Source organism: Numenius arquata, chromosome 18 (assembly GCF_964106895.1).
Source record: "Numenius arquata chromosome 18, bNumArq3.hap1.1, whole genome shotgun sequence".
Taxonomy (NCBI): domain Eukaryota; kingdom Metazoa; phylum Chordata; class Aves; order Charadriiformes; family Scolopacidae; genus Numenius; species Numenius arquata.
Genome location: NC_133593.1, coordinates 8,436,637 through 8,460,966, shown reverse-complemented (window position 1 = coordinate 8,460,966; position 24,330 = coordinate 8,436,637). Strand labels below are relative to the sequence as shown.

The following is a 24,330-nucleotide window of genomic DNA, read 5'->3' as shown; positions in this document are numbered from 1 at the left end:
CTTTGACACTATGTCTTGTAATTGGAAACATTCTGTCCTTAATGAGCCTAATAAAAACCTTGCTCCCAAGGCTCAGACGTTGATTATTCCATAAATTTTCCAGTGACTGTCTGAACTAGCAAAATTAGATAAAGGGAACAGGAATAAACCAACAATTGGTTTTAATGCCTTGAGGCCCCTGGACACACTGAAACTTCTTGTCTCACAAAGACTGAGGCAACTTGGGGGAAGTTACTGCAATTACCTCCAAGTAACGTGTGAGTAACAGGAACATACTACCTGTGGGAGCCACCTAGGAGCCTGACCTTTAGGAAAAACAGGAATTGATGTATCTGCCCCTTCTGTTGACTGAATCCCAAAGGGGAGTTTGACCAAGACAGGCTGCAAATCCCCCTCCTCTGTTTTCCAGCACAGTAATTACCTGACGTGCAGAAAATGCAAGTCCATTGCAGATGCACTGGATGATGTTTCCAAACCATGTCATAGCCTCAGATCTCACAGCTTTATTTCAACTGAGGCACTCAACATTTTGTACTGTAGCTACAATTAAAATAAGATTATGAGAACACACAAAGAAACCACACAGTTCTTGTGAACAAGGCGTTAACGCCCAATCCATTATTGTGAGAAGGCTTTTAAGAGTGTTCCCAGTAGAAATAGGAATATATTTTCCCTGAGTAAGCTGGGAGGAATGCAGAGATTCAAAAGCTTAAAATGTAGATTTTTTTTTTTCTATTTGTTCCTCTTCTTTGATTAACTTACTGTGACTATTTGATATAACTGTTACTCTTTAAGGAAAAGGGTTGACTATTTTCTCTCATAAAAGACCTCGGTCTGCCTATAATTAACAGCAAGGCATTTGCAGCTGCAGGTTAAAATGAGCTACTAACAGAGATGTTGCTGGGCTATCAAAGCAGGGGACCTTCTGGGGGCAAAGGGGAAACGCCTGTCAACGTTCATTAGTTCTCGGGGTGTCTGTTGGCAAAACACACTGTATTGTTCCACTGTGTAACTGGCACAAATAAATAGGTTGTTATAGCTTGTCATGTTTAAAAGGGAAATCTTGGGTATAGCTCTAATCTAATGACCGTATCTTTCTATAGCTTACTAGCATTGTGAAGAAAGTTCACACAAAATATTTTAATATGAAACCCTGAATTTTATACTGGAAACCAGCAAACCCAAAGACATTTCCTTCTGCATGGACACAAGTGGTCTAGTTACAGAATTGCTCCAGTCAGCACATCTGTTCGTGTTACCAGGAGACGGCAAAGCTGGGACATGAACCATCTGCAAATTCAGGAGGGGTCATCGAAGCTTTCTTTGCTCCCAAGAAGATGCCTGTCTCCAACATATGTGGGGGACTTTTAAAAGCCATTAACAGAAGAATAGTAAAATGCATTTCTGAATGTATGAAGTAAAAAGAACAACAACAACAACAAAAAGACTTCTAGTGGACTTCCTTGTTCTAGGGCATTTCCCTGTCTTCAGCCCTAGCCAGTTTTCCCAGAATCCTGAAACACGGCTGTTATTCACAGCCTTATTTCTTTTCTTACTATCAGCTTACCAGTGCTGATGTTTCTGAAGTTGAATCAAACTTGCATCAGCTTTGGGAGATGGCTGGGATCCCTACTATCGTATTTCATATTTTGAGATTAGTATTTCTTAGTTTTTATTCTGCTAAACTAATCTTGAGCATTAAAAGTATAAATCTCATTGCTTAGTATTTTGATTTCCATAAAGCCATTTTGTCCTTTAGCAGTACTCCTTCACTTCCCCCTGCATTTATTCAGAGTCCTTGGCTTCTCTGGCCAGATTCTTGCTCTTAATCAAACCCTGCTGGGACTTCACTGACGTGATTTGACAGGTCTCTGTTGACATCTGAAGGAGAATCCTTGAATGTTTTGAAAAGGACCATTGCTCGTTGCTCTACAGAGGTAATCTGGGGGACACGGCCCTTTAGCACTGAAAGGATCATTTTCCCTTTCACCACAGACCCTTCCCCCTTTTTGTGCAGCAAGGAAGTTAATTATGCCAGAAAGCTGAGAAAGGACCTGGTTCACAGAAGCCCCAGGGGAAAAAAAGGGCAGATTTCTTTATTGAGGAAAATATCTAACTTAGGACAAAACAGCTAAACCTAACTTACTGCAATACAAGCCTTTGTTTCAGAAAGCAGCTTCCCTGGAGGGCAGAGAGACATCTCAATCCCCAGAAGAATTTCCTCTTAAATTATTGCATAGAGCAATGCTTATAAAAGCCCAAGCCAGAAGGCAGACTTTGATATAATCCTTTTTATAAAGTGTTCTGATGTCCTAAAATATCAGCATGAGCTGCCATGTGGTAAGCATTTTGTAAAAATTATCTGTTTATTTAGAAACGTAAATAAAAATAGGTGGCCAAAGATTTTATTGTCTTCTCAGAAAGAAACCAATTTAAATTTCAAGAATTGTACTAAACAGGAGTGAAATTTGGCTACAGTGATTACATAAACATCAAGATGCCCACCTGACTGAGCTTTGAGCCTTCTTGTAATGGTAAAGTGTGTTAGTATTCAGGATGATTACATTTGACTGATTCAAAAGTTATAGGTTGATTTCCCTGTAATACACACTGAATGGGTGACCGATTTACATCTAAGATTTGCTGGTCCCACAGATGCCATTCTTAATTAAAGAAAATTCTGCAAAAAATAAAGACCTTTTACAGTGTTGCTGAGATAACTAAGATGAAGAGAACCCCATCACTTATTACTGAAATATGCAGCTCCTCTAGAATTAAGCATGGCAGCAATTTTAGTCAGCACATACATCAGCTCTTTAGAATTAGCAATAAAATAAAATGTCAAGCTGTAACACCATGAGGAACTTAGGAAGACAAAATGAAATAATTACCTCAATTATTTCAGCAAAATTAAAACTATTAAATACTGATCCCAAAATATGAAATATGCAAACAGGGAAAGAAGAAAACATTGGGCAATAATATCACCTTTCTGATCAGAAACCCATAAGCAAGATAAATACACTTTAAAAAAATCCCATTCAGCAAGATGACACAGGTCTGCAAATGAGTGAGTCAGAAACTGGTATGAAATCACTGAGAGCTTTTGCCACCAGACTTGACTTCTTCTGGTGCCTTCTGTTTTCAGGCAAGCTTTCTTAATTGCAGTACAAATTCTCACTAGAGAGCTTGCATCTTGAGCTTCCATGCACTCAGCACCCTGCATTCAAATCAATAAAGCCATCAACGAACCACCTAAGTACAGTAAAACCAAACTGGGTCAATGGGAAATACTTCTTAACTGTCTGCATTCATGTTTCTAAATTCTAATAAAAAGGTTCAAATTTCCAATTATATATTTCATTCTCTGAAGGGTCCAAGTGTTTTTATAGCTTTCTGATCATCACAGACAGACACACACTATTTATTTAAGGATATATTTTTCCCATGACCTTACAGACTCACTTCTCTGACATGGGGAGCTCGTGGAAGGAAGTTCGTTAGAAGTTAAGCATGAGGAAGTGCAATAAAGACTATTTACCTTGTTGGGGGGGGGGAAACCGAGCCCAACAGTAAAGAATTATTATATGAAAAAAAAAAAAAATTTAACCTCTGCAGCCTCATAAAAAACTTGCAGATAGCCTGTACATGGGCAGATGTCTTCTCTCCTGTGCATTGTCTGATCAGAGCCCTTTTGGACTTAAGTAAAACAATAATAATAAAAAAGCGAACGGAGTGCAATTTCCATGGAAACTTGGAAACAGATGTAACATCATTTGCAGTAAGGCTTTGTACTGCGAATGGAAAATTTTCTAGTTTACACAAATCTCGGCTATTATTTTCTTTGCGGTACAAACTTGGGCCAAATATTTTCTGTCATATGAAAGATGCAGATAGTCAGGCACAAAAGCTTCAGAAGCTGCAATGAAATGCCCAATATTTATCTTCTCATGAACCCAAAACAGGTATTAGAAAAAAATAATAATTTGGGCTTCCTTTTTCCTTGTTCTCTTCAGAAAGTGAAAACAGCTTAGAAAACATCTCCTGTTTACGTGTAATGTTACAGACTAGGAGATAGCCAGAGCATTGGCAGATGTACCCAATGTTAATGGGAGCTTAACTAACTCTTAATATTAGATCAATTAGGAACTAACTCCTGGTTTTCCATACACCATGAGCGAGAGCTTTCTAGGTCAGGAGCATGTGTTCACAGATTACTTACTTACAGACAGCTTTCTCAGCTATAAGTAAATTCCCAACAAAGTACATTTACAAGTCCAAAACCATGGCAATGGCTTGTGACCTGATAACTGTTTTTGGAGACTAGAGCATCTTCATCTCACTATGTTCTCAAGACCAGACAGCAACAACCAAAAAACACATAGCAGTGCCATATCAAAGAACAGCACCCAAAGCAGCTCTTATGTGAACACTTTTTCTCTTCACATTGTTACTGAAGCATTCTTTTCTGCATATTCTAAAGAGAAGGGACGAGAAAGCACCTCCGTGTTTTATGATAATGCAGGACTCACTTTTCACTTGGTTACAAGCTCTCTTCTTGCTAAGCTGAACCTTGTCTTTGCCACACATCTTGAACGCGAATTAGTTACTCAGACTTGTTCCTCCCAAGATGGAGGGAGTTCTGCCCTGCTCAGCAAGGACTCGTGTCCTTTACATGGATCATGTCCTCATACATTACCAGAGCAACTTAGACTTCAAGCTAACTCTGGCAGCAAAGTCTAACACATGCCTAAAGAACAACAGAGCTTTTGGTGAAAACGGACGTCCCTTTTTGTTTGCAGTGCAGCCAAATGTTTTTTAAATTAGACCCTTTTGCTACCACAGAAATGTCCAGCATCTGATTTATCTACTATTTTAGACATATCATTGTAGCAGATTTTTCAGTTGAGTTATTCTGTGTTTGCATTATAGGTAGCTATACCATTTATATTTTAGCTACGCTCATTTTACCCTAACTGCAGATCTGTAGAACTATACCAGTCTTTGCAAAAATTAAGCTGATATCACAGCACAAAAAGATAAAATAAATCTCTTATTTTTACAGCTACAAGAAAGTCCACTGTTGCAGGACATCAGATAATAAAAATGTACAAAGAAAGCACAGAGTTTACATTACCATTTATATAATTAATGAAGTGACTTTTATCTTACATGAGTTTCAGACGTCACTCTCTTCTTGCTAACTCCTCCCTCACCCAGCAGCAGGAATAATTGTGACACCACAGAAACTAACTTTGAACAATACAAGTCCTAATTCTGAGCTTGGCTGCTCCAAGTACTAGGCCTGAAGTGGCGATGGTAACAAAAGTGGACTGTAAAACTTTTCTCCTTTAAAAGCAGCTGTTCAGTTGGTGCAGTGTTGGAGCTATGATAATTACATGCCAGCTCAGGGGACACCTCTGCAAATCTGGTGCCTGACCTGTACTATTCACAACGAGGAAGAGTCCAGTGCTCTAATCTAAAATAGTCCAGAACAGGCTGTCTGCATGCCCATCTGCTCACCTACAGCAACTAGGTCCTGCATGGTAATGCTTGCCCCTTTCCATTCCTGCCCTCTACAGCAAAGAACTCTTCTGAGGGAGATTCAGGAGGACCTCAGATCTCTAGGGCTGAAATGTGGGTACAGTTTGTGACCATATTTGTGCAGAAGATTTGTCTCTAACTGAGGTGACAAATACAGTGACAACACCAAACACCTGCTGAAGAATCAGTGTAAAGCAGTTGTCTGATGGAGCCTGAATCAAGTCTCTAGGAATCCTGGCTGTACTTGAGAGAGTCACTGTGTAAGACAAGGGACTGCTTAATCAGGATTTTGTCTTTAACACAGATTTCATCACAGGCTGACTGACTGAAGCTTTCTCTTTACAAGTTCACATGCAATTCAAAATGTCATGTTGATTTTATACCTGCCTGGACAAGTGAGATTACAGAGCAAGTCAATCACCTTGCTTTTCAGATGTATTTCCCCTTTTACATCTTGAAAATTCTACTCACTCACTTGTAGATCATGCAAAGAAAGAGGAAGCAGCATGACTCAGCTCCACACTACAATGGCTGGAGCAGATCCAGACCTAGCAATCCTTTGGGCTTTCCTTACCAAAATACAAATCTGCAGCTTGGATAAAGTAAAGCATCCAGTGTTTGTATAAGAAATGTTAGATGGGCAGCATGCCAGCAGCAGTCCTTAAGCAATGTGCTAGTTCTTTACATTGACAGAAAATTATCTTCTGAAGAATTAGGAAGGGAACAAAAAAAGATGAAGGGCTCCGATCTTAAACAGTGCCTACAGAAGACAAAATGCTAAAGAGCAAAGCCTCCTGAACTGTATTCCATAGACATCAATTTACATGGAAATCTAGCAGTAGATAACATTTATTTAGCAAGTTTCACATTGTGCCATACTGACAAATATTTTTGTATAACCTGTAAATTACAGAAGTCATAACAGAGGCATAGGAAAGCTACTGACCTTAAGGAACCCAGGAACTTTGAGTAAGTTTCAAAAGCCTTGAGTCCCAGTGCTTTGTCTAAACTGCTGGAAAATAGTACTCTAACAATTAGCTACTCTAAAAATTCAGCGTCATCTAGAAATTATACCCAATCCTCTACCATATTGCTACCACCTGATCCACAGATGTTTTTCATAAAGAGCATCCACATGGTGAGTTATTACAGAGTAAATAATGCACTGTAAACACACTTCACTGTGTAAACAAGCTCTGAGCAAAATTCAGCAATAACTTCAGTTCACTCCCTGAATGCACAACAAAGGTAGATGATGGTTATCCCATAGCAATCTAACCTCAGAGATAAAGACCTGAAATCTAAACCTGTTTCTTAGAACACTGATGTGCATTCTAGTCCACACCCAGAAGCTCTGGGCAATGGGATGGATCTGTCTTTTCAGGCACTGCATTCACTGGGGTATTCAGAATTCACAATCGTGTACCAGTCGTTACTTACATAAATATATGTAATAATAATAATGAAAGTAATAAAGAGGCATGATCCAAGCTATTTCTCTGAAATGGCCCTCACCTTCCTACAGAGCAAACCAAAATATTACTTGCAAAAAGCAGTGCTCTGGCCTACATATGCTGGGGCAATGACTGCGCAGTATCGGGAAATTTGCATCACACACTGATCAACCTCACACTGCGTTACAGGATAAAAAGCCAGTAGGTTTCTGGGCTCTGTGTTAATTTCAAAAGATGGTTCATTGAGCAGACTTTATGCTTAGCAAAGCTTAGCAGCTTTTTTCCTTATCCCTCCCCAAAATGTTTTGGGCATTGTCATATGATTGTACTATAAAAATTGAAGTTATCCAAAACCAGCTCATGAGAAGTGAACGGAAATATCCCTTTTCATTCCAAAGGAAAAACAACTCCTATGCTGTTTTCCTAAGTGAGCTGAAAACTTGGAGAGAAACCTAAAGCTAAAAAAAGCAAAGAACTCAAGAAGATTCATATTCTGCACTGTGGTTTCTGTTGCCTTAGCTCAAGGGAAAATATGTTCATGGGAAAAGGGCCTGCCTGAAGCCAGATTTTTTTCAACTCTGACTTTTCTAGTTGGCGTGGTTTTAAATCAACATGTTGCTATTAAAGTTATTTCTTCATAAACAAAAATATACTTTATGGATTGTATCATAGTTGTTTACAATTGAAACAACACTCGTACCATGTTTCCTAGCAATCAGTATCTATCTCAGGTCCTATCAACCCTAGATAGACAGCGATCAGGCAATTTGAGAGGCCTTTACAATGTTAGTTCTGAGTTTCACCAATTCAAAGTGTTAAATCACCATCCCAGAAGAGAGTTAATCCCAAAACAAAGAAGTGTCAGCTTTATCACCTACTTTGGTATCTACACAACTAAAGAAAGCATCACACCTTAGAAAAACAGAAATCTTGCGTGGCTTAATTTGAAAGAATCTTACTGCCATGTTATTATGGACTGTCTCTAATACTGCAATTTTCTTTTGTCTTTAGTCAGGACTAAACCAGGTTATATAAATATAACAGAATTCCACACTAACCCTGTAAAGACTGGCCTACAGCCAAACCTGCCACAGGCAATTCAGCAAATTTGTAATTACCTGTGTAACGCTGCAACAAGTGTAACAAAATGTGATCACACTGCCCAAACACACTCTGCTAGACCCCAAGTATCATTATTGTAAATGCCGTATCAACAGAGCTTAACCTAGGGATTATGATCCCCATTACACACTTCAACTGTCTTCTTCATTCATTAATAAGAGTTAATAAAAGTATCTAATACGGTCTTTTTTTGAGATTCCTCAAGACTTTTTAGAATGATACAGTAACCTTTCACTGAACATTAGAGTGAACTTCCTCTCCTATTTAAAACCTGCAATGAAATTATGCTATAAATGAAAACCAGTTACCTGTGATCAATGACTGTTACATCGGAAGCAGGAATCCCCAGAAGAAAACAACTCTGTTCCAGTTCTTTCTTACGAATCTCTCCTTGACTGTAATAATTTCCTGAAAACAGCAAACACAGCAACGCTTAGTTCAGGTAAGCTTGGAATGAATTCCTCTTTTCTTTCTCAAAGCATTAAGTGTGAGCATCACAAATAAAAGGGCATCATTTGAGGAACAGATACTTTGCAGGGGACAAACTCCACAGCTTTTACCAGAGCAACACCTGGCTTAGCTCAGGGTAAAATGCTGAGGCAAAGCTCTGCCCACCTTGACTTCATTCCCCTCGTTTATGCACTGAGTGTGGCTTGCAGCCATTCATGAGCTTATTTGGCAAGGACATGCAAAATTGCCACGTCTAATCTGATCAGTGGTCCAAACAGCCCAGTATCCTCATGCTAAGAGCGGCCAAAGTTAAATGCTTCTGCCAAAGACACAGGAGAAGCAGCTTTAATATCTTTTTTGGTGAACTGACCAGCCTTGGTCACAGGCTGAGCAAGCTTCATGGGCAAAAAAAAGGAGTCTTTTGATATGCATATACATGGACTAACTGCTTATACATTATCTGAATGGAAGTCACCAATATACTGCAAGAAAAATTGAGCAAGTTTTTTCATAAACATAGGAGAAACTGCCTTTGCAGTGAAGTAACTAAAAGTTGTTACTGCTGGCAACTTTCCAAGCTGTCTCTGTAAGAGAGGTGAGTGCCATCTTAGTCCACTTTTGTAAAAACAAGTATTCACAACAAATCAGTAATAATTAATCTCCTTAGGAAGGGCCAAAGTCACTCCTCCTTCACGATTAGACATGCTGCCGTGAACTCCCTCCTGTTCTCTCAACAGCATAGGCCCACAGAGCCAAGCTGAACAGCAAGTCCAAAGTACTTGGAACAGAATTGCTGAGATAACACATGGAAAGCCTGTCCCATGGGGTATTCTTTACGCGATTAAAGTTTATAGTATATTCTGGGCCAATTCTAATGAGTGGTAGTTGTCATATAACCCTAGGACACTACAACAGAATAGAGTGATGGAACGAACAGGATTTGAAGAAATGAGGAATTCCATCATAGCAATCTCTGGTTTAAGACAAAGATTTTTCAGAAGTCTGCATCAAACACAAGAAATTCAGGCAGAAACTAATATGGCAAGATTGCAAAGAACTTGTAGAACCAAAAGAAGACGGGAAACCTCATTTAGATAAGGTATTTGGGAAAAGTTGTAATAGACCGGGACCTACAACTAGCAGGGAAATGGGATTCATTATCTTATAACACTGCCTCCTTCTTCACTGAATTATTTTCTTCTCATCTTGCCCTGACGTTCCCTTATTTTTTCTTGGCATCAGCCAGGCAAAGTCCATGCCAGAGCTGTGATGGCCCCTTCCAGAATGTTGCCCTGTGCAGGGCAGTACTTTCAAACCAATTTTAACTTTGAAGCAATAAAATCAAAAAATACAGCTGAGCATTAATGTATGATTCAAGTCTGTAGTCAGCTGTCTTGAATTAGACCAGAACTTTTTATTGTTGTGGGTGTGAGTCATCTAAATCTAGCATTTCTCTCGAGCAGTGTTGCAATCTGAGACATCACTAACAAGCTTTGTAAAATTTTCAAAGAGGGAAAGAGTAATTAGAAAAAAACCCCTCCTCTTGCAGATTGCAATTGAATGGTTTTAGGAGACTACGACAATGATTATCTGTGGGTTTGCCGAGGAATATGTCAGCTTGGTACTCTGCAGCTCAGATTGCAAGTTCCAGCTTCAGCAAAATTAAAGCCTGCACCTTCACTACATGGATTACTTCAGTACAGCGGGACTTATTTTAGACCGATTTTTTGCCTGGCCATTACTGACACTAGTATTTTAAGATAACACATCTTTTGCTGCAACGCAAAAGCTGACTGCAAGTGATGTTTTATCCAAACAGTACCGCTGTTCTCCAAATACCTAACTTTTACCGAACTCAAAGGAACAGCTCCATGTTCCACAGCTTGAGAAATGTGTCAGGACATCAGGAACATAAAAATGCTAACAAGAAAAACGGGCAGCTATTGAGAGCAAAACCAGCTGAATAGCTGATGCTGCTGGACCTCATCCATGGAGCACTCACAATAGAGAGTCAGCTACTCCAGAGAGCAAAGCACATTTATACTGAGTTATTATTTCAATTGAAGATTATTCAGTGTGTAAAAGACTGATTTTTTTTTCACAGTACTGTAATTCTAATTCATTTCTAAGTCATTTTGATTGACATCTGAAAACTGCAAGTATGACGGTTTCTAAGTAATGATTTTGTTTCAGTGTTACAATTTGCAGAGTCTTTGATCAACTCACTTGTCATCATCAATCATACAAACAATGAGAGGACGAACCATCTGAATTGCCAAAAAGACTAATAAGAGGCACAGAAAAATCTATTAGCTCAGTGAATGTACTCTCCTATATAGGCTGCTAGTTTCGTTACAAAGACATGCAAGAGAGTACATAGAAGGCAGTGTCAAACTCACTGAATGTGAGTGACATTCAGTGACTGAATGTCACTGAATCAGCAGTAAATTAAAAAGAAAATTTAACAAAATAAACAGAAAAACAACACTTTGTATGTTCTCTAATAGCAGGAGGGTATTAGTCCCCAAAACTGAAATAGCAGAGTTGCACTTCAGTAATCTCTCCAGAGCTGTGAAAAAGCCAATGGGATCGACAGACCTTTGTCCCTCAGCAAAGACAACTGAAAGCTCTGCACTAAATCTTGAATGGGAGGTATAGAATGGTCCGTAAAGCAAATACACCACCGGACTTCAACAAACGCTTAATCTGTGTCTTCTCACCTAGATGGTCTGTTATGACAGAGAGATTTGAAAACAAAGAACAGAAAAATTGGCAGTGAACTAGCTGGAGCTTTCAAAAAGAGAGAGGGCCGCTTTCGTAAACGTAAGTAGCTGTCAGTGTAGGATGCAAATGTTTGTATCCTAAGATACTCAACATAACAAGAAAAAAATCTTTAGTTCTCACTGCAGGCTCGTGGACTCTGGCATTGTAGTATGGAATCTGGAAGATCCATTAAATGAGGTTGTTTCTTATGCACAAAAACCTGAACAATGTAATAACTGATTAGGTGTCAGTTCTGCAGAAAAAAAATAATAGATCTGGAGCTTTAGTAAATCACGAGAAGAACACAAGAGTGTCATTTGCTGTGAAAAATCCTTGTCCTGGGAAACAGTGGAGCTTGTGAGAATCTTTCTGTCCTATTCAGTCCCAGAAAGTATTGCGTACTGCTTCCAGTTTTTGATCACTGCCCTTCAAAAAAGATGTGAACCAACTGGAAGAGTCCAAAGGAAAGCGATGAGAATGATCACAGGTTTAGAAAACATGATATATGAGGAAAGACTGCAAGAAATTGGGTTGTTTAGTCTGGAGAAGATAAGACAGAACAGGCAACTAACAGTCTTAAAATATTAAGAGGCTACTAGAAAGGGATGCTCTGATTTCCATGCTCATGGCAGATAGCAAAAATAAACAAACAAGCTTAAATTACACCAATGATTTAGGAAAAAGTGATTTGAAGAAAAGCTAATGCAGCACTGACACAGACCACACAGGCTGAGGAACCTCCCTGGAGGTCCTGAAGAGCAAACTCAGACATTTGTTCTGACAAATGAAGACACACTGATGCTGCCTTCGGGTCGACTGATGGACAACACGACCTCAGGTTCCCTTCAGGCCTATTTTTCCACGATTGGATTGTTATGCAATCATTATTTTTAGATGTGTTACAGTGAATGTATCATTATGACATTAAAACTGGATTATCCAAGCAAGTCCTCTACAAGATGACAGAATTATATACAGATGCAGAAAGGCTGTGCTGAACAGCGCCTTTTCACCACTTACTGATGCTTCCGCGCAGTTTGAAAGTACCTCAGTGCTGCAACAGGAGACTGGATTGTCAAACCTCTGCACAAGGGTTGGATAGAGGGGGACATTTTGCTACTGAAAAATGAAACTCTGCGGAAAGTAACATTCTGACCCAAAACTGCCTGCACACAGGGTGTCACGCCAGCAGGCCACAACCCAGAGCAATGCCAAGAACTGCAGATGGATGGCACGGCACCTCCGCCACTGCACGAGTATTTCCCAGGGGTGCCACGCTGTCCACGGCAGCACAGGCCTAGCAGGCCGTGGGGTTCAGCACAGCAATGACATCACGTGTGGCATCACACGCAGCACCACAGCCGCGTGGGGTTGCCCCATGATACACAGCCATCCCTTGCTGCTCAGAGACACTGACACGTCATCACAGCCCGGGGGTGATGTCACAGCAAGAGGCCGCACATGGGGAGACATCATGGCGGCCTCCCCATGACGTCACGGTCGGGAAGCCTGGCCTCGAGGGGCGGCGGCAGCAGCAGCAGCTCGGAGGGGCGGGTGCCCCGCCGTTCCCGGCGCGTCCCCCCCTCACCTGGGGAGCAGCACAGCACGGCGGGGCGGGCGCCATCCCTGCCCAGACCCAACACCGTGGGGGCGAAGAACATCGCTTCGTCATCAGGATGCGCCGTCACCAGCAGCGCGCGGACGCCGCCCGCCCGCGCCTCCGCCGCCGCCGTCCCCGCCCTCTCCCTCAGGGCGGCGCGAGCCCCCGCGGCCGCGTAACGGCGCCGCAGGCAGCGCGCGCCGCCGAGCAGCAGCACGAGCAGCAGCGCGAGCGCCGCCGGCCCCCAGCCCCACGGCTCCGCTGCCATGGCGACCGGCGCTGCGCGGTTCCGGCCGGAAACGAGAGGGGCGGCAGGAAGGTTCCGGGGCACGAAAGGGTCCCCCTCTCATCCCTCCCGTCTCGTCCCCGCCTCCGGGCGGGGCCGCTCCGCCGCTGTCGCGGAAACGTGCCCCGGCTCCGCTTCCCCAGGGCTGCCCAGGAGGAGGGGCACACCGGGAGGAGGCCTCCCGCCGCGCTGCCCCGGCAGGGTCTCAGCCGGGGTGCAGACGGGGGCCGTTCCCCTGGGGACAAGCCTTCATTGCCCGGGCCCTGCCGTGCACCACAGCTGACCCTGCCTCTGCGTTCAGAAATAATAACTAACAGTGACAAAAGTTGAGCTTTTCAGCGCGTAGTACCTTTTATCCCCGTGCTGTGCTACTGTGGAAGAGACACTGGTTAAGGGAAACCTCAAAAGCAGGGCAAGAGGAGCTTATCTTCAGACCCGTTCCGCTGTCCGCACGTCTGGCCGGCTGTCCCAGGGGTGGCTGCAAGGGAAAAACCACATTTGGGTACGTCTTAGGAGTGAAGTCAACCATTGGAGAGGGCTGCAGAGCACAAGGAGACAGGAAGTAGTAAAATAAACATGAAAAAGGCAATCGGATACACGATGGCTTGGAAACTTTGCTTTTCGAGACAAACAGGCAATATGGAAGACAAGTATTGGGTCAGCAATGGCGGAGCGTGTTAGCTGGGTAGGTTTAAAGAATAAAATAAGGAAAGCAATTCAGAGGAATTCAATATCTGAAGAGCAGCTAACACCTCACAAAACGTTCGCCTGACCTGTCTTCACAGACTTTTTATTTGGACGCTTTAACTTCCAAGTGAATAGAGGTGGTCACCGGCCTTAGATGATACAACTGCAAATGCTTCAGCCTGGAGAGGTGTCCCCTCACCTTGAGGTAGCGCTTAAGAGCAGAACTCAGCTACTGTAATAGCGACATTCCTGTACAGCCCATGGTTTATAAAGTAATCCTGTTTGCCACAGGGTAAGCCCCTGCTTTATTGGTCTGAATAAATAATTGGGGGGACACACATCCCGCAAACGTGGGATATGACTTCTCGTATTTAATGGAAATGGTAATACCAATGAGGTAATATAATCTTGTCTAATTTTTTTTTTTTTTTTTTTTCCTTCACATAGTAAACCCGGTAAGATTCACTTGTGATCTTAGCACACCTGGAATGACACGTTTGCAGGTAAAACGCCACGCAGATTCGAAATACCTTATTGAAAAAGCAGGGAAGGATTTACATACTCATTGAGGGCGGGGGATAAGAAGCCATTTGAGATTTTACACCTCTCCCACGTTTCGGAAGCCGTTCCTCGCTAGAGGCACGATGTCAGGACAGCGCGGGGCCCTGGCGGAGCCTGAGGAGGGGCCGCAGCGCGGGGACGGCTGGGCCCGGGGCGGCTTCCCGCCCCCCCCCGGCTCTGAGGCGCCCGCATCCCGTTATCAGTTATTATTAATTTATATCGATTTGCGGTGAGGGAGAACGAGGCGGTGCGCTTCTCCCACCCTCTCCGGTCAGTAGCATCACCGGGAGAGCCGCCGGGCCGGACCCCTCAGGAGCCGCTGCCGGCGGTGACGGGACCCGCTCGCCTCAGCGCCGCCGCGCCCCGCGCTCGCCTCATGGCGGCCGCCCCCCCCCCCCCCGCCCCAAGCCCCCTCAGCGGGGAGGGGGAGGGAGAGGGAATCCTTCCCCGCCGCACCGGCCAGCGGGTCCTGGAAGGAGCATAGCGGCCCGTCCTTTCACTGCCGAGTCCTCCCGCGGCTTCTCGCGGGCTGGCGCTGCCTGGGCAACGCCGTAACCGGCATGGCGGGAGGAAAGAGCGAGCCGCCGCGGCCGGTAGAAACCACCGAGCCGCTGCACGGCCGTTTGTTCGGTAGCTGCCAGGACCTGGCGAGAGGGGGCGGAGCCCACCGAGCCGGGGGAGGGGAGGCAAGATGGCGGTGGCGGTGGCGCTGAGGTTGAGGTGAGACGCCGCGCCCGTCCAGCCCCGCCGAAGCCTGCCGCCCGGGCCGCCTCAGCGCCGCGCCGTCGGTAAGGGCAGGGGGCCCGGTGAGGCGGCGCGGGGGGAGCGGCGCGGCCAGGGGGGGCAGCGGGGCCTAGCGCCTCCGCTGTGAGGAGGAGGAGGAGGAGGAGGAGGGGGAAGAGGCGGGGGCCCTGGCCATCCCTTCCTCCTCCCTCCCCACGGGGGAGAGAACCGCTCTTGTCCCTGGGGGAGCCGGGGGGGGATCCTTGGGGGAGCCGCCTGTGGTGGGGAGGTGGGCGGGTTAGGTGTGGGCCGGGGCGGGGGGTGCCCGGTGCCCGCGAGGGGGGTTTTGCTCCATTTAAGCTGTTGGTGTGCGGGAGGGGACGGTGGGGCGGGGGGTGGCCGTGAGAGATGGCCCCTGCGGGGAAGTTTTTGGAGAAATCCCAGAGCATCAGTGTGTTGGGTGTTCATCCCTGTCCTGTAGGTAGAAGTGCAAGTTTAAAAAAAAAAAAAAAAAAAAAAAATTAAAAAGGGCTAGTTCTTCAAAATCGGTCACTTGGACGCTGGGCCAGGAGTGCGTTGGTGCCTGAAGATGTCCTGCTTCCAAAGCTCGAGTGTTGGAGGTGCATCGTGGCCGCCTGCTCCAGCCCCACGTTGAGGTTGTCAGTGGTGGCGAGTTGTTGCTGATGCTGAATTATTCATTTAGGACCTGTAAACACCCCCAGCTTCTGTCATCTCGGGGCTGCTGGAGGGCACAATGGAAGTGGCTTTTTCTAGAATTATGTTGACTTGATGGTGAAGAACTTCGTACGTGCTGATTTTTCAGTACTTAAAAAAACTGAGGGTATCAAGTTGGTTGCAGTTAGACAAGATTCTAGATGGGTGTGTGTGCTGTTAGTGTTAGGCAGGCTCAAGTAAGTAAGTAGGTAGCCTGAACGATATATTATTGCCCAAAACCTGTTTCTTCTTGTTTCACAGATATGGTCTTAACAAGTGTTTTACTTTTCATGTCTCTAAATAATGGTGTAACCTAAGAATTAAAAAGAAAAAAAGGACAACTTACTACAACGAGAAGGGGATGTCTAGTTCTGAATACTTGGTTTTGTGGCAGCATTGTTGTATTGTGCAGTAATTTCAGATATAGTACTATAATTATGAACTGCTAGAGCTCAGGTAGGGATTTTTATCCTAGGCCATATGATTTGAGGGGGAAAAAATTCAGTGCTGTTATAAAAAACATTATTATTGTGGCAAGTAGGATGGCCATGGACACAGCTTAAGTGCCTGAATAAGTGGACACATAGCGTTGTGTCACTGCACATAAGGACTGTACAGATCTGTTGCAATTTTGCACTGGAATTTTATTCTGCAGAATGTTGTTATTCCTGATTAACTAAACAACCTTGACATTTGTAAAGGAAGTATGCAATATTTGAAGTGGATTTCTAGCTAGCTGAAATCTAGTGTCTTGTGTTGGGGGATGAGAGACCTTCGTGCTTATCCCAAGGATTCAAAAGTTCAGAGGAAACAAGCCAACTACAGTGACCCTTTTTGCGAAAGCGTGGTTAATTTTTTCTTGACATCGCTTTTCTTGTATAGTATAGGCTATACAAGTATAGGCTAACAGTATAGGCTGCTAAGGGAAAAAAGTTCTGTTGTGCTTTATGTGCAGTAAAATTTGCCTATTTGAAATATACTGTTTGATATTGGATGCTAAAATACTTAAACTTGTTACTGGAACATGGGAAAGAGCAGCATTTTGGAATATTCTTTGTAAGAGTTATAACATGTATTTTTTAATGTAATAGGATATTACAAGTGTTGCTCCCACAAATGTTACTTATCTCTAGCTTGTTACTTATTGTATGAATCAATTAGAAGTAATTCTCCAGATTGAAATTACATGCACAAAATTGGAGTATATTCACTTTTCTACATTGTGCTGCTGCTGATTTACTTAAAATACAATTTATCTCCTACAGCCACTCATTTTAGTTGCTCTTTCTGGGTGTATGTGTTTTTCATTGTGATGTAAAGGCATCTAGAAAACCCTCAAAAACCGTGGTAAAAGTAAGGACAGACTCTAAAGCTTCCTTTCAGTTTCCTCCCTTTAGTCCCCTTCACGTTTCTTGTCATTCTCTAACTGCATCTTCCGAGCTATTTAATTTCTCAGTTACAGCATGAGTGAGAGATGCTCACGGGGAGAGGAAGCTGACCCTGCTTCAACTATGGTTAAATGCATAAAAGTGACTGCACAAGTCTTCTGTACTAGAGAAAAATAATTTTTTTTTTTTTTTTCTGGATTATGTTCCTAATATTGGCATTTAATTTACTTTTTCAAAGTTCTCAGCCAAATTTTTGGTCAAGTATTTTATTCCTCCTCTTTTATGCTTGCCTAGAAAATGGTTTTAATGAAGGTTTTCTTGCGTGATCAAAAGTACAATTTGGAGTTCTAGTGTGTCCAGCTACTTAAATTTAAGATTTTAACAATTGTTTAAGCTGGAAGGGATCTGTGCCTTGTGCAGGTGCACTGCAACACAGTACAATCTCACGAACAGACTAATAACCAGACAGTGGTTTCATAATGCAAACAAACATTTCCTGGATGCCAGTCTTGAACTCCTCAAGTCATTTGTGTTCTTTACTCAAATCTGGATCAGTGTTTTGGGTGCCAGGCTATTAACTGAACGTGTTACCTTGTTTCTCTACTGTAATGTTCCAGATAAAAATTCTGACCTGTGCAGGACTGCTGTCTGTAAATATTTGCTTTGTGCTATTTCTAAATTATGCAAATAGCCAGGAACGTGCTGAATAGATCTCCCATTTTAGTTTCTCTTTCCTTCAATGATTCTCCATCCAGTAATGATGTTTTGTGATGTTCCCTTCCTCTTCCCTGCTAGTGCAGTGTTTATCCACCATCTGTTAAATGACTACCACAGTCTGAGCCTACTGGGGCTTAAGTTCAGTTAGTTGGGGAGCGTACAGAAAGCTGAGTCTTACCTTGGAGCTATGTTTCCTCCCAGTATCCTAAGAGAGATTTCTATGTCCTTGAATAGCTTCGTCTAAACCACTCGTGTAGTGTTGCCACTCCCAGACGGATTTGACATGCAGGTTTTTTTTCTTCATGCTTCAGGATGATGTTGGTCTATGTGATTTTGAATTCAGTGACTTCACCTGCTTACGTTTACAAAGGCTATTGCAAAATTAAGATACAATATTGGTGCAAAGATGGATCAGCTATCTCTGAAAAATCCTATTGTTCATAACGCTCAGCAGTAAAAAAATCAGAAATGAAATTGTTATGCAGACAGATTACCTGGACAAACTGTTGACCAGGACTTAAAAATTCTCTGCGTGTTGAGCAACTAGCCTTGGGTAAAATTGAAAATGAAAATACCTTTGCAAAGATAGTGAGGGAAAGAACACCTGTAAATGAAAAAGGAAGAAGGAAGGTATAAAATATGTTAAACTAGTATGATGTCGCTTTTAATACCTCCTCTCGTGCCATATGTTCAGTTGTGCCTCATGCTATGCTGCAGGGAAAGTGCATTTGGTTAATTCTCTTTGTAGTCTTCATGGAGTCAGAGTCCCGTCAAGGGTTGAAAAGAGCCACAGTTGCCTTCCCCGGCTGCGGGGCACAGGCCCTATGCCCCACATGAAACCTCTGCTGGGCCATTGCTGGGGGGTTCCTGGGCAGAACCCGGGGCTGCTTTGGGAAGTGGATGCTCTCCTAAATGGATCAAAATACATTAACGTTTCAGGGAAGGTGTCTAACAAATGTGAGTATAAATCAACTAGGAAACCTACTGATTCCTGTCCTGTTTGTCAATGTTAGAAAGTTAAGCCCATATAAGTTCATTACAAGTTCAAGTGCTGTTCGGCAAACTAGGTAGGTATATTATTGCAGTTCAGCTGTATTCTTCACCTCATCAATAGTCCTTTGCAGGGAGGGAGAGATGAATTAGTTTATATCAAAAAAATTCTATATTCTTGGTTATCCACTGTATTTGTCTCAGTTTTGTATTCTTCAACTTGTTTCTGTTCTTATGCTGTCTGAAATGCTGTATTGACAGAGAAGAGGTGTCTGAAAGGGGAATTCAAATATAATTGGTGTAATTTCATGGTTTAGCTTTCTTGGAATCTTATTCCCAAAGCTTTTCTTAATAAATGTGATCACTTACCTGTTCTATTATAGCCATTATTTCTATAGCTGCTGATGTTTCACTGTGGTCTCAAAGATCAGATTTTTGTACATCTAGAACCTTGAAGTTCTGTTGCTTTTTTGTTTAGGTTTGTTTTTTTTTTCCCCCCACAGCTATAAAGGTTTACTTATACCTTTTGTAGTTTAAGCTATCTTTCATTCTTTGTCTTTTTCTGTGACCTAGAGGCTTTTGTGTCAGTCTCAGTTGGAGTTATATTTTTATATATTGCTGCATTCCCTGTGAAGCAGAACATCTCAAACTTACTCATAAATGTAGTAACGATAAACTTTGTTTCCGGAAGGCCCTGGTGCATTTCCTGTGGAGTATCTGAATAGACCTAGGCATTGCTCTTATGTACAGTAAAAAAATTTTCTTATTTTAACTTTATTATATATTTAGCTAAAATCTAGACTTGATTATATCTGAACCCAGTCAACTGAGGATGTTGATGAGGCTGATACTTAGGTTGTCCTGAACCCCCTTTATAGTATGTGGTTTTTCTTACAATACCTCATAGTTTGTGGAGCTATGGGTTTAGTCCGTATGCATTAGTCAAGTTATATTTCCTCTTCCAAACCATAGTTGCTTAAAAAAGCTGCCGCTACAGATACGGTTTTGATAATGAATGAACTACAAGAAGAAGCTGGAAACTTTAAACTGTAATTTCTTGCATATTAGATGATGTCAAAAGCAGTTTTACCTACAGATGGATTAACAGTGGAGGGTTAAATTCATGTGCAGTAGCTGTTTTTAAAGTGCCTGTGCTGGATGGAGAAGAAAAAATTGTTGTTTTGAAATAATATTTAATGCATGGTGTATGATATATATAAAGTTTGGGAAGAAATAGGTGAATTTGAGTAAATTCAGTGAGTTGTTGGGCCCTGACTCGTGAGTGAGCATGACTTGCTGAGGAAGGCTGTTGTAGTTCTTATCACCGCTGTTTGCATAGCATCTCTTGAACCTCTTGCACGCTGCAGACTGGTACCTTGGAGGATGCTTGGGTTGGTTTTTGTTTCACCTTACAGTTTTGTGGGTGAAGTTTGAATGCTTCGGTTGATGTTTCATAACCAGTTGAATTACCCCTGTGGCAGGGATGGGATCTTTCAAAAGGGGTAAGGCACATAACTGTACCGGTTCCCAACCCCAGTCACCTCAGAAAAAAGCTGTCTCCACTTGTGAATGAGAGACCTTATCGGTGCAGTGTTTGGACTTTGTAGGGTTTGCTTTGGACGTTCAATTCTGTAGTTTTGGTTCTGGTCTTTGGCTCATGAAAGTTATCTGTGGTGTACATGAACTGCATGCTATTTGCTATCTTGGGACAGCCAGGAATGAGAATCTGCTGCTGCTAGGAAAACCAAAATATGTTTTAAATTTCTTTAGAATACAGACTGTCTACTTTTCTATGATATACTTTTAAAACCAAAAGAACTTTTAAGGTTTGTACCCTTTGGTTTAAATCATTGCTAGTGGTACTTCTAGTCAACGAAATATCTGCATCCTTCATTTCCATTTTTGAATGGAGGACTTTCACCTACCTCTTTCAGATAGTTTTGGTGTTGTCATCACCCTCCTTGGCAGAAGAGCTCTGGGTAGGTTCCTTCAGAGTCAGTAAGTGCTATTCCCTGATAAAACTCAGAAGAGGAGGTTTCCTTCCTCAGGGATTCTCTGTACCCCAGTGTGTTAGTGTGCTAGCTGGTAAGTGGATGCTGAAAATACGTGCTCCTATTTGAAATGTATGTGCTCAGCACCCCTCTTTTTTTTTTTTTTTTTCCTGTTCTTTTTTGTGAGACAAGTGGGTAGCTGATTAGAAACTTTCTAAGGTGTTAATGTAGTCTTAGTTTTTCCTGTTATGATCCTCCATATAGTATGCCAAAGTTGTGTATGGCCTGGGTCTTGATATCACGTATGAGCAACTTTTCTTTAAGCTCATAAATTACAGGAGAGATTAAAATAGAATTTCCTGGAGAAGAGTATCTTGTCAGCTGAATTTGATCGACCTCATTTTGGTAGAGCACAAATTCTATTTGTATTTGTAGTTACCTAGCAGGAGAGAGAGAAACTGTTATTTAAAGATGAAGTATAACAATGTGATCCTGGGATTTGGCAACGGTTTGGTTGTAAATTGCATATTCAAGTATTCAACCAACGTTCACCTTTTGGAATGGCAACAAAAATCATTTTAAGTACTCTTTTAATACTTAATTAATATTTAATGTTCCAAAAGCTATTACTTAAGTACTTTACAGAGTTGGTAGTCTCTTAATGGAAAATCTTTTTCTATTAAAATTTTAAGTATAAAATCCTATTTTAATTTTTTAGCTATCTTGATGCAGATGGAAAAGTCATACTAGTATAGAATAAATGTGACATTTTGAATGGACTGCTGTAATGTTCCTTGACTTCTGTCACTTCTGTAATTGGCTAAATTAAAGTATATCGTGCTTCCATGTCATCTAGAATATGAGTCAGACACTGTATAACATAATTGAGAGTTAATGCTTTGGACATTCAGAAATAAGACAATGTTGTATGTTAGTGGAAATTTCAGGCTGTGAGAAGGGTCACATTCAGATGTGTGGGCTTTTCCTAGCATCTTTTTTCAAATACCCCCATTGCTGTATTTATGGCTTGATTCATATGACGTTATAATTAATGGAGATAATGTTATTTAGTGTTGCTAGTAAAACATGGCCTTATAGATGTTAATTTTTTTACTGTATTTCTAGTAGGGGTAGAAATAACAATTTTTACATCAATAACTTCATGAGTGGAGCGAGTGCAACTACATAAGATAAAGTTCTCAGGAATTTATGGTATATTTTAAATGTCTCTGACAAGAAGAAAAGGCATCTGCACATGTGGAATTGTCATGGAAAATTCAGCAGTTAGTTCTCAACTTGGAGAAAATACGTGCATTGTTTCTATTCATTCTAATAGCATATGCCCATATGATTTCACTATGAGCTTCAGAGTATTCTGCAACATAAAACTGAGTGGAAAAAGATTGAAGAAGTTGTGGAAGAGGTCCTGGGCTTTGAGGGTGATGTCTGTTCTGCAAAACTGGGAAGCAGGCTATTCTGGAACGTATTTAACTAACTTCTACTTTAATTGTCTTTAATTTCGGTGTTGATCTATTAACATTTTTTGCTTGTACCATGCAAGGAATCTTTCACCTTTTGGAGGGTATGTACAACAAATTTTCATACAAGCACACATGTGAGCTTGTATATTGTAGCTGGAAAACACTTCCTTCAACTCTTGTTTAAAAGCACAAAATTATCTCAGATCTCCTCAGGCATCAACCTCCTGGTAGGTTCTTGAGTGAAAACCCTATGTCTTTTAGCATTGTCCTATCTAATGGTCCTGTAGCTAATTTTCTTGCTTACCATCCCATTCCATTCTGCAATACTTTGCAGAACTTTGTGTACTCAGACTTGAACAGTTAACATAGATCAGTTTGAACCCAAACTTCTTTTCTTTGTCACTAAATTTTTTTCATTGTTGTTTTTCTGAGTAACCGTCATAAGACTATGCTGTTAATTGGACATTAAGGCAGTGACTGAAGGACTAATTACCGCCCTTGAAGCGTCTAGTGCTTTTTTAGTTAAGACTTTTAGATTGCTAAGTCAGTGCTAGGTTGTAACGGTACTGTTAACGTTCTGAGCATTGGAGTTTTAGATGGTAATTAATGCTTAGCCTTTTACTGTGCCTGTTAGTTTGAATAAATAACTTCTTATATGGAGGTTGGACCCATTAACCTATTTTTAGCAATCTGCCAGAAATGTACTTGTTAGTATTTTCTTGTGTGTGGCATGTCCCCCGGATGCAAATTTGATGTTTTTGCTTGAGCGTTTGAACACGGTTATGATTATCTGACAAAATAAAAATACCACTAGGAAGATTTGTTTTGCAAATCTAGTAATATACTTGAAGAGTTTTACTTAGTGACTCTCAACTTGTAATTTTGGGTTATTGTATGTGAGTTGGAGGGCTGTGTCTTGAAGGTACAGAAAAAGGTCTGTAATTCATGGAATCTAGTTATTGTGGTTTAATAGACTGGCCCTTAAATACGCCCTGTTTTGGTTTGGTTTTTTCCACGAGATTGTTTCATTACGTTTTTATAAAGTGAAATCACAGAAAGAATTATTCGCCAGTGTTGTTATCACGCTTTGGATAAAGCCTTTCTAACCACTGCTCACACAGTCCCTTCGCTCTTCGTTTCTCGCCAGAGTAAACTTTGAATAAATATCCCTGAATTAATTTTGTGATTCATTGTAGATCCCCTGCATAAGGCAGAGCCTTCCTTATTCAGCCGTAGGTTGGTTACATCACAGCTCAACTAACTGAGGCTGCTGATTTAAAACCAAAATCCCCCAACTCCGTTTAAGCCTTATGTGACTGTAATCTAATTCTTTGCACTCTTTATATCTTAGTTTGCTCAAAAACAAGATGAGGAAAATTCCCAAAAGGATCTGGAATTTAATTAGCAAACGTTGGTTAAGTACTTCAAGATGGCATGAAAATTACTCTAGATGCAAAAGTGTTGGCTTGTCTCGTATATGCGAAGAAAAATTGAGTCTCCCCCATGAGACTGGTCTTTTATCCAGGAAGGTGAAGGGCAGAGTAGGGGACAGGCTACTGCCACACACGGGGCTGTGGTCCCACGGACAGGGAGAAGGTGACTCCCGACGTCCCTCTGGCCTCTTGACCCCTTCCCTTCTGCTGGCGTAAACATTCGTGTGGCCACGCGTTGAGCGGTTTTGGGGAACTGGCCTGCTAAAAATAGTCACAGTTTTTAACCTGCTGTATTTTCCCAAGTGAAGAAGTCCTTTTCTCTGGCAGGGCTGGCTTTTGCCAGCTTAAAGCGCTGCAAGACTTGAGTCTTATTTCCGATTTCGTCACTGACTATTTCCTGGGTAGTCTTTGATAGATTTCTTAACC

At 41.9% G+C, this 24,330-nt stretch overlaps 2 protein-coding genes across 2 annotated transcripts in view; one reads left to right on the top strand and one right to left on the bottom strand.

Annotated features, from left to right (window-relative positions):
* PIGL (phosphatidylinositol glycan anchor biosynthesis class L) overlaps positions 1–13,201 on the bottom strand; it is a 61,867-nt gene extending 48,666 nt beyond the window's left edge. Inside the window, exons 1-2 of the mRNA XM_074160556.1 lie at positions 12,922–13,201; positions 8,429–8,528 (exon numbers count right to left, since the gene is read on the bottom strand). Coding sequence (XP_074016657.1) covers positions 8,429–8,528; positions 12,922–13,201 — 380 coding nt within the window. The remainder of the gene's footprint in view (positions 1–8,428; positions 8,529–12,921) is intronic.
* Positions 13,202–15,126: 1,925 nt separating this feature from the next.
* The window catches only part of NCOR1 (nuclear receptor corepressor 1), a 70,688-nt gene continuing 61,484 nt past the window's right edge, over positions 15,127–24,330 (top strand). Inside the window, exon 1 of the mRNA XM_074160919.1 lies at positions 15,127–15,255. The gene's annotated coding sequence lies outside the window, so the exon portion shown is untranslated. The remainder of the gene's footprint in view (positions 15,256–24,330) is intronic.